Source organism: Lupinus angustifolius, chromosome LG03 (genome assembly GCF_001865875.1).
Source record: "Lupinus angustifolius cultivar Tanjil chromosome LG03, LupAngTanjil_v1.0, whole genome shotgun sequence".
NCBI classification, from domain to species: domain Eukaryota; kingdom Viridiplantae; phylum Streptophyta; class Magnoliopsida; order Fabales; family Fabaceae; genus Lupinus; species Lupinus angustifolius.
Window position 1 is genome coordinate 17,831,842 of NC_032011.1, and position 11,695 is coordinate 17,843,536.

The 11,695-nt window shown below is 31.4% G+C and overlaps 1 protein-coding gene across 1 annotated transcript; it reads right to left on the reverse strand.

The window, feature by feature from the left end:
• LOC109343578 (calmodulin-binding protein 25-like) lies at window positions 10,287-11,127 on the reverse strand. Its single transcript, XM_019581938.1, has one exon. The coding sequence runs from the start codon at window positions 11,000-11,002 to the stop codon at window positions 10,304-10,306; it is 699 nt and encodes a 232-aa protein (XP_019437483.1). The 5' UTR covers window positions 11,003-11,127; the 3' UTR covers window positions 10,287-10,303.

Here is an 11,695-nt window from a genome sequence, read left to right on the forward strand (position 1 = left end):
TCACACGAACTAAGCATTCATGCACTAGAGAGAGTAAATCAACTAAGTGAAGATAAACTCAACCAACCGTTTTCTAAACAATGGCATTAAGCAAACCATATTCAGAAATAAGATAAAAGAAATCAACAATAAAGAAACCGAAAATGAATTAATAACAGAACCTCAAGAGTTGTGATACATTACCATAGGAACTTAGTCCAGAAATTTAGCATTCCATGGCAATGGAAGAACAAACTGAAAATGAGAAATGAAGAAGGGGTGAAACCCTAGCAGAGCAAAAAGAGGGAAAACGGAAATGTCTTTGTGTTTCAAAATGAGGCAAAGTTATGTGTGTTTGGAGTGAGGAATCCAAATTTAACCTCTCCAACACACATAAACCGAATTGGGCCTAAACAATGGGCCCAAAGCTAAATTACAATAAAAACAACTCCTAAATTAAAAATACAATCTTCACTTCAACACATATCCTCGACTTCCATAATGCTCAAAATGCCATTGGTGCCAAATGTGATCTGAAAATGATAAAAGATTTAATCAGGCCAAATAATCCCAAATTAACTCATTTTAGGAATATTAGTCCAATAAAGTCTAAAATACTAAACCATGTGAAATAAAGTCAATTATGCACCAAGAATCATCCATCATACTAAATTAAGGTTATGAATAGTGTGTAATATATTGCTCATCACCTGTAAATCTCTAAATTGTACATATTGTCAATAAATGCATGTATGCTTAATTGTTATATGTTTTCATGCATTTTGGCTCTAGAAAGTTTGTTCAATTCTGGATTAGATAGAGTTTTAGGTTGTATCCCTTAGCATGTCTTAGTAAGCTCAAAACTGTGCTTAAAACTGTCAACTTGCTGCCATTAATCGGTTAACCCTCAGTATAATCGATTAAATGAGTTCTATTAGCTAAAGCTTTTTGAAAAAAATAATTTTAATCGATTAAATTTTTTGTTAATCGATTACCTGGACTCAATTTTTTCAGAAATTCAATTTTTGTTGTTTTGTGGCTTACGTGTATATTTTTTAGTCAAGTACATTTCATGCTTATAGTTGTACCTTCTTTTAGTATTTTGTAACTATGTTGAACCTTGCTAATTATGTTAAATGGGATTTGTTTTTGCGTGAATCTTGAACATGTCTTAATTGTGTATTATAATTGAATGATTGTAATATGCTTTAAAATGAAAATACCCAACAAGTGCTAACAAGTGGCATACATATAGGTTTAATCATTCCATGCCTAATTTGTTTACATAATGGATATGTCATGCAAAATCTGTCAATATTCAGTTTTAGAGTCAGAAATCAATGCATTTGTTTAAGCTTCTCAAACTGGTTATTGACTATGCTAATAATTAATCAATGAATTACAGTTTCCCAAAATAAATTGTTATATCTCTTCTTACTTTTGACTATGTTAATTAGTTGTTCTTTTTGATAATGTCAAAGGGGGAGAAAGGTTGTTTGTTTGTTGTTGATGTATACAGGTTATTAAGGAGCAAGGTTGTCAAATGAGCTTCCGTATTATGCTACCTACCAAGAGTACTTCTCTAAGTAATAAATGGGGAGAAGATCAAGGGGAGAACAATGAGAACAATGAAAGGGGGAGCAACGTACTTTGAATGTCAAATACACAACCTGAACCTGATCTCTCAATATTGATCATATCATCAAGCTTTTCATCAAACAAAGATTTGGTAGATTTGGTGTGGAGTCTATCATGGAGTTTGTCATCATCAAAAAGGGGGAGATTGAAAGTAAACTGCACCATTAAAGATTGATCTATGTTTTGATGAAGACAAACATCAAGACCAACATGAAGACAAGCTTGAAGATCATTCAACAAACAACTAGCTGAGGACTCAAGTGGCGACTTATTAGACTTAGGTTATAATTCTTTATTATCTTTTTAGAAGTCTAAGATGTTTGCCATTGATATTGAGTCTAGGTTAGGTAAACCTAGGTGTGAGTCTCACAAGACTTAATAAAGTAATTAATCCACTAAAATGAGAATTTTTGGAGAAAATATTTCGTGTTGCATTAGAAGAAAGATTAGATCATGATAAGGCTTTAAGTTTCGTAATCATATTGCATGTTTTGAAAATCCTTCTTGCATCATTCTTGTGTTTCTTGGAAAGAAAAGAGATAGTTTTTAATGATTGCATAATATCATAAACCTCATGCATGTACATTCATATTAGACTAGGTGTGTTATGGGCATTTTTAGCAAGTGTGCAAAAACCCAAAAAGCGGAACTTGAGCTCCGCTACACCTATTCAACCTCCCTTCTAGGTGTGTTCTGTCCACTCATACCTAACATTGGACGACCACATGGCCAAGCCTCTTACGGTCAAACGACCTTGCTGCATCGTATCATGTAATCCTTTTTGGGCATTGTCCTAATCACGACATCACAATCGGAAACCTTGCCCTAAATAGGTGCAAGAACAAAGGTACTTGTATAAGTTTGTCGGTTTAAGCACCAGACTCAATCATATGAGCCACGGTCTTTCCCAAGTGTAAAAACACTTCACACCCAAGCTAGGGCTATTGCCTAAGCAATCAAACAATAAAAAACAGTAAAAAATATTGCATGTCTCTCACTCAAGTGAGAGACTGTCGCTCAAGCGACAAATTCATCAAAACAGACTCAATTCTCTACTTGGCTCTCGCCCAAGCGATGGACTGCCGCTCAAGCGACAAATCCATCAAAAACTGGTCAAAATACATGTATGGTCCTCGCCCGAGCGAGGGACAGTCGTCCGGGCGCCCAAAACGCCTAAAACAGGCCAAACTTGCTACCTGGCCCTCACCCAGGCAGGAAACACTCACCCAAGCGACAATTGGAACCTCATCCACTGTTTCTCCCTTGCCCATGTGAGGCTGGCTCGCCCTGGTGAGCGTAGTCTAGTTGCCATGACTATTTCCTCGCCCTTTTGGGCTACAAGATCGAAAATATCTATTGTTTTCGATCCCTGCACGTTTTAGTTTCTCGAGTGGTGTTCCTTTATAGATATCTACCACAATACTTGATATTTTAAGCTATCCTAAGCATACAACTTAAGAAAGTATCCGTACAAAATCCAGACACACAAATATTTGACTAAATACGGGTTTTCTTAATACACAAATATAACTCCAAACTTTTGAGATAGTTTAGGAGATCCGAATGCCATATTCGGACATCACTATGTCATGATGTATTCTCCCTCACCTTAGGTTGTTGCGTGCTTAATTTCCTTTACGTGAGAGTGGGTTGGTCGTCCGACTTCGAAATTAAACACGTGAAAAAATAATTTAGTGATTTGCGAATTGAATTTTTACATGATAACCCTAAGGTAAAGACATTTTTTAACACTTTAATCCATTTAGGAACTAAGCAACTTTCATCCATCCAGTCCAAGATTCATATTTTTGAACCATCCTTTATCCTTGAAAGTCTTGTTCCCAATTTCTAATATTTTCCAAGGTATGTTTTTAATAAAGTTTACACTTTTACCACCTCATAGATTTATATTTTCATGGAGACTTTTTAAGTCATACTTCACCATTTTAAGGTAAGTTTCTTTATCCAAGTCCACACTTTTTAAATCAATATCTCCCAAGTTAATCTTACCACTTTAAAATAAGTCATCTTAAGTAGATTCCATATTTTGTATAATAGATTTTCATGGTCATTTCAACACCTTCTTGATAGTGTTGATCTCATACTTAAACAACATTTAAAATCAACATTTCTTAAGTTACACTTACCACTTTAAAGTAAGCTTACCTTATCAATGTTCATCTAAGTTTATAAAGTCAAGACTTTTATAAGTCATATTTTATCCCAAATCATTACTTTAACTTGGAAGTCAAAGAATAACACATGCTAAACAACCTTTTACACATAATACCTTTTGAAGAATATTTTAAAACAACACTTTTTCACAAAACTCATCCATAAATATTTTGCATTTCAAAGTTAGAAACTACATTTTTTCTAAACACATATATGCCATGATTTAGACCTAATGCTAATGAAATTTTTTATCTTTCAACTTATCATTAAACATTTAAAAGGTTCATTTGATAACAAAATCATCCCCTTTGAAACACAAATAAACGTCAACATTAAAAATATATTATTCTAAACTTGTCCAAGGCCATGGTCTTTCAAGCCAAAAACAAGTGGAAAAATCCAAACTTTACATGGTTAGAAAACTCTTTAAAGGTTCCTTTGATATACAAACCATCACCTTTAACCATGTTCAAATATCAACAAAAATACAAACTTTTTAAACATTAAAAACAGCCCCATGAACACAAAGAGTTCATGGTTTCAAAATAACTTCTAAGTTCAAGAAAGTATCTATTTAGAGTTTTGAACATAAAAAGAGTTAGGAATATTACTAGAACATTTTTTTTAGGAAGATTATTAGAACATTTCAACGGTTGAAAATGTTCATAACATACATATAAACATCATACTAAAATTTCATAAACATCTAATGGTTAGACTTTAAGATATGAAGAAATCAAAATGAAGAACTATGAAGACTACCTTGAGAATTCTTTAGAAAATGCAAAGTGAAGAAATAGTGTAAAATGCCAAAGGTATTATCTTAGTTAGGATTTGGCTCCTTAAAGAGAGAAATCTGATTTGGGGAGGGAAAGAGTCAATGGTTTTTCAAAAAGTAGTTTGTGTAAGAGATAGGTGGGTGATTTAAGGGATTTTGTGTAAGAGGATATGTACTTTTGCTTGTGTAACAAGCAAACCTCTTACATGAAAGTGATGTGACCTTTTTGGCGAGACATTCCTGATTAAATCATTTCCGAGTATTGTCGGCTAATACTCGGTCGGATATTAAAAATATTCTGATTTCGGGTTACGGTTAGAACTTTGAAACACGGAATTCGGACTGAAAAAATATTTAGAAATGCGTTCTGGATGAACTTGATATCTTTCTTGACTCGAAATAATATTTCGAAGCCGATGGTGCAATCATAATTCGATTCCAAGTTACGAAACTCAAAAACATGTTATTGGGCCGAATTCGGGTAAGTTTGGGCCTGACTGCAGCTCAAAAACTTTTCGTCTCAGAAAATTACGAAACTTTACCACAAAATATAAAATCACAAAATAAGAATAACTCTCAACTATGGTTTAGCCTAAATTGATACCGATTAAATTTTTAAAAATAATTGTTGGTAAAATAAATAAATAATAAAACAAACAACAAAAAATTCATGGTGTTACAGTATAAAGCTCTGCTAGATCCCCATAACGACAAAAATGTTAAGGATTCAATTACATGAAGCAGTACTTGTTAGAAGGAGTTGTCACATATCTCAAAAGAAACTAATTCCTTACTCAAAAAAATTTCTCAATACAAAATATTTTTAATCATTTTGACTTGAGTAAACACTGTATCTGCTTCCAATTAAGTTAATGTATCAAGTAGTTATATAGTAAATAAGTATTACTACTTTTATATTAAATTAAATAACATGCACCCACCCCCGCATCGTAGACTCGGTCATTTGAAGATTTATATGCAGATGTTCTAGATTCTAATTAGATAAAGAACATGCTGAGGAAGTAATCACATGGTCACATGGATATGTTTGCTTAAAAATTGAAATCAGTCAAATATTGTACAGTGGTGGAGCACTTCAATCTAAAAATATTCATGTCTTCAAGACTTGGCTATTTTAATGTGAAATATCCCAAGCTGCTTCTCTTTATGTTACATTTTCCTTCAATTTCTTGCAATGAAAAGTAACCAAAAAATAATAATTAAGAAACAGTCAAAGTTGAAACGAAATGAATAATTTTAGGCTTCAGTGGTTTAATTAGTGTGACTCATCAATGTCACTCACAAGTGACCACAACAAACATGTAAAATTTGTTGACTATTTTTTAATTGATTTTGACTAAAAGATTCGGTGACTTGAAAGCTATGGAAAATGTTTAAGCATAAATAGACATTATTGTCGAATATGTAAGTGAAAATAAATGGCAAAAACCAAACACAAAGCTTTCTCTATAGTGGTTTGCTCTCTTTTTATTGAAAGTGAAAGATGCATAACTATATTTATTTATCGTGACTTACTGCATACTTATATAATAGGGTGAGCAGAACCTGGCCCAACCCGCTCATCTAGTACGATCTGATCATGATCAGACTCGAATAAGGTCGGATTTAATTAGATATAGGACCGTTTCGGGTTCAAATGTTAGACCTGATCTGTATTTAAAGTGGGTAGAGAGCAAACATGATATGTCTCGACCCGTCACATGGTCACTCATAATGTTTGTATGTATCTTTGTTTAAATATGTAAAGAGTAATATCATTTTTTTTTATCAAAAACATAATTGATTATATAATTTTTATCATATATACATTATTAATAATATATATAATTTTATATGTCATATTCATAATAATAATTAATATTAAAATTTTTTTGTCTAAAATAAGTATGCATTATATCCAATTAGGTCTAGGATTGGATTTGAGTTTAAAGGTTGACTCGACCGATATTTAAAGTCAGATTAGCTTCAGATCTAAGATCGAGTACATATTCAGAAAGTGACCCGTCCAACATTTAAGATTGGATAAGAACAAGCCTTAATTCATCCCAATATGACCTATACTCACCCATATTACATACGTCCATACTTTCTATAAGAGGGAGAGACTAAGGTGGGACATGATAAGAGACCAAAAATAAATACTAATAATTTATTACCCGTAAGAGTTTATAAATTTATTTGATGTCTAATTTTGTTTCTGCCAATTTTACTATGTTGTTGCAATTTTGGATACTCAATTTAATTTAGGGTAAATTATTCTGACATTCATGAGTTTTAATGAAATTATATTAATCATGCATCATTTTTTATACTTATATAAACTCCCTTTATTATATATATACTGATTATCATCGTATAAGATATAATGAAATCTCTCAAACCAAAGAGAATAATAAATGTAGTTAAGTTAAACAAAATGTGATATTTTATAAAGACAAATCAAAATAGTATAAATATTAATAATTCTCATTATTTTTTGTTCATAATAATAAAATATAAGACTGAATTAATCATATCCTTAGAATTATTGAAACAATTTTTAACAAACAAAAATAATGAATAGAAATTGACTCTTACATTTTTTAGATTTATCTCCGCAACATATCATATTTTGTTTAACTTAATTTCACTCATCACCATTTTTGCTTAAAAGATCACATGTATCCCTCCTGCAAAGATAATTGATGTAATTATATACATAAATAAATGGTGATTTGTATAGGAATAAAAAACAAATAAATTATTTGTATAATGTTACTAAAACTCATAGGGTGTCAGTGTAGTTTACTTTGTAATATACATTTTTATTAATACACTTTAAATTCAACTTTTATTCTCAAATGAGTAAATCTAATCCTAAATAACGAAATTATTCTACAGAAATAATAATTTGTGAAACAGAATTCCTTGTTTACAAAAAAACAGAGCTCAAATTCAAGAATGTTACATTTTTTGGATTTAAATTAGAGGATAGAATAAAGAAAAAAAATGTATGCAATAATAATATATGAGAAGAAATCAGTTTACACCTAAGTTAAGTTACATTAGTTACACTCAATTTTAGTCATTTATTTTCTTAAATCCAACGAACCAAATGAATGAAACTTAAAAGTTATTTAAGATTTCTCTTTTTCTCTATCATCACTCAATGCTCTCACCCTTATTGTTCATTGTATTTAAGAAAATGAAATATTAAGATTGAGTGTAACTAGTGTAACTTAACTTGAGTATAAACGAATCTCTCATATTATTATTCAATTATGTATTATTTATGTTTAATCATTATTGACTCCTAGGAAAATGTAATACAAATGAATATTTGATGATATATGAAATAGAGTAAATTACACTGACACCCTATAAGTTTTAGTGAAATTACACGAATCACCCTCACTTTTTACACAAATCCCATATTTTTTATACTTTCATTACATTGACCACCCCTACGTGAGAAATAAGTGTAATATCTTAAACAAAAAATATGATAAATACAATTAAGTTAAACAAAACGTGATATATTATGAACACAAGTCTAAATAATATACAAATCAATGTATTATTATTATTTTTGGTTCGTTACGATATATTACAAGAGCGATTTAAACAATATCTCTTTATAATTTTTGATGCATTCTGTAACAAAAAATAATAAAGATACATTGATTTGTATATTATTTGGACTTGTCTCCACAATATATGATGTTTAACTTAATTGCATTTATCATATTTTTTCTTTAAAAAATTACACTTATTTCTCATGCAGGGTGATTACTGTAATGAAAGTATAAAAAATAAGGGGTTTGTGTAGGTGTAAAAAATGAGGAATGATTTGTGTAATTTTGCTAAAACTCAGGGGTATCAGTGTAATTTACTATATTAAATATGTATAAATCTTTATACTAACAATATATATATTATACTCTAGAATAAATATGGAGGAGAAAACTCTATGTGCATATAAATTCTCATCAACTCAATTATAAAATAAGCAGAAAAAATATACATTGATAATATAAATATTTTTGTTGCTTCATTTATATTTAATTATTATTAATTTTTAAGTATAAATAATGTAACTTCTAAGTATCAATAACGTAATTAAATGATGTACTAATTCTTTTCATTGGGATTTGGGAGTGTTTAGATATTAGAGCATCCACATTGGTGAAAACAAATGAGTTCATAGTCAAATAAAAATGTTCTTCTTGCAATTTTATCATCGGAGAAGCACCATTCTTGTGCTTATTTTACAACAATGGACAAAATAAGAACTGTTCTTATAGTTGAGACAACATTAAAAAATGAAAAAAATTGTTAGAATAGAGAAAAAAATCAATATTATTGTGAAATATAAATATAGGATATGTTTGTAGGATCCATTTAATAACGAAAATAAAGTTGCATCATTGGAGATAATTTTAGTATGAGTTACTCGTTGGAATATATAAAGAAGTATAAAATAATCAGTAAAATTTATTTAAGAATGAAAAAATGGGTTGCACACTATTATGATGCTCTCATGTAAATAAAAAAACCTTACCGTCGATTTTCACGCCTGATTTCGAAAATTGTATTTTTCAGTCCAAGTTTTTAAGTTTAGATTTCTTAATCCTCTTTAATTTGACCTAACAAGTTATCATGTACACGTGGAGTAGCTAAAGATAAAATTCCAAGGGCTTGCAAAAAACAATACATTACCAAATTTGAGCCAAACTCACACTGCCACATACACGGAAAACAAATATTGTGTTCACACCCTGCCTCGATTCGATCGCCCTCATAATTTTTTGTTCATATTTTTTTATATAAAATCTGATAAAATTGAAACATCAATTATTATAAAATGTTCTTTTATTAAAATCTGTTAGAACGCAACTAATCTCCAGTTTGGGATAGAAATAGGTGAGAGATTGAAAAAAGTGAAAGAGATAATAAATTATCTGTTGTTTATATCGTTTGGTTTTACGAAAAAGAAAAATTTCTTATCTCACAGCTCTCCATCTCTCATATCTTCTGGATCCCATTGTTTCATTAGCTTACCGGAGAAGAAAAGAATACTAACTCGTCTACGGTACTAAAATATGAGAAAAGAGTAATTTATTTTTATTTTTCACTGAAAAATAACAATATTATAGTCATTAAAGATTTAATTTTTTCCTCAATCCAATACCATTGGATACTCTAATATTGAAGATAATTAGAATTCAGAAGAAAAGGAATGAGAACACAAACGAATGAAGATAAACAATAAGCACTAATGTGCCAGGAGAGTCATGTCAGTCTCTGTAATTAACACTGGAGGGACTCTCTAGTACTTTAAATGATCTTGAGTCTAATTGCATTGATAAGCTTAATTAAGCTAAACAAAGTTACCATGCACAAGTAACCATATCCCCAATTCACCATCATTCGTAATAATATAATAAAGGAACTATATAACATAAAATACACACGCAAAAAAAATTACTACTAGACATCCATAACCATTCCCTTCCCGAATTTACAAACAGATCCTAGCTCGGCGACCCTCATATAAATTCTAAAGTTTAGTTTGAAAGTTGTATTTTGAAAGAGAATGAAGGAAAATAAAAGATTTAATAGTCATAAAATATAGTTGTGGATGACTTCCAAGTCTTCTTTTTCTCCTCCAAAATTCAACTATCAAACAAACCCTAAATAAAAACAGGTTGGGGTGAAATTTCATATCAAATCTCACATAACTTTCCATGACTCCAAAGTAGGAAAATTAGAGAATGTATCAAAATCTAAGTCACTAGTACCAAAAGAACCATCTACCATTCCAATTGGCGACCCGAAACTCAATGGGCCCACTCCACAAAACCCGGGCCCAGTGCCGGCGGAGTTGGGACCCACCACCTGCTGTTGTTGATGGTCAAGCAAGAACGCTGACGTGTCCAGCGTCGGAAGACAGTGTCCTCCGACGACAACCCCACCGGTAACCCTCTGAGGCTCCGGCTTCAGCACCGGCACCATTGTCACCATCTCTGAGCTCCTGAACCTCACGCCGGTAACCTGCTGCACCATCTGCCGGAAATTCGCTGGCTCCGCCGTGATAAAAACCGTATGGGACCGCTTCGATGCCCGCGACTTTCGCTTCGTGACCTTTCCGGTGGCACCGATTGCACGGCGCTTAGGCGCTGACTCCTGGTCGGTGCCGCCGGAAATTCCAGAAACGGTCGAGGTTGTCGGAGCAGTAGCGGTGCTGACGTCATGGTTCACAAGGTTGAGAAACGGAGAAACGGAAACGGCGTCGTTTGGAGAGATAGAATTATGAAAGGCTTTAGTTATGGTTTTGGATTCGCGGGCTATGTACTCCGTGAACCACGTGTCAGAGAGATTGGGCCGAAAAGCCCACGATTCAATGGTAGATAAGTTCTCTGATGTTGCCATATTTTTATCTACTTACAGATATTAGAAGAGGAAGAGTTTGAAAAATTTTGGATCAAAGAAAGAAGATAGTGTTTGTTGTTATAACATAAAATGGGACTCGAGTGAGTGAAGTTGGTGATATATATATAGAAAGAGGGAGAGAAATTGGAGGAGGAAATGGGAATTTGAGATGAGAAAAGGTGGGTTATATAAATAAGGCGGTGGAGGGTAATTTGGAGAAAGGGTGAAGAAAGAGAAAGGGAGGTGTGGAAAAGAAACCGCGTGGTTGGGAGAAGATATTATTGGATAATGTGAGATCAATATTTTTAATCATGTTTTTAGTATTTATTTAAAATAAACTAATTTAGTATTAAATTATTTTCATCTATTTTATATATAAAGCCAAAATATTTACTTTAGTGTAATTTTTACTTTCATATTTTCCTCTTTGTTTTTGTTTAGTTTCTACAAAAAAAAACAATGTAATTATAAGAACCACTAAAATATTAATTGCAAGTTTAAATCACATTCTTCCCTTAAATTGGACATTCTAATTAAAACAGTAAATAAAATTTAATTTTAAAATAAAAAATTATAATATAAAATATACAAATATTAAAAATATTCTATTTACACAAAATGAAATATATAAAAACTGAATATTTAATTATCTATACTATATATAAAAGGAAAATATGGTGTAATTTTATTTTC

Bases quoted from the DNA above. Each gene is read 5' to 3' on its own strand.
- LOC109343578 (XM_019581938.1), bottom strand. From the start codon at position 11,002: ATGGCAACATCAGAGAACTTATCTACCATTGAATCGTGGGCTTTTCGG.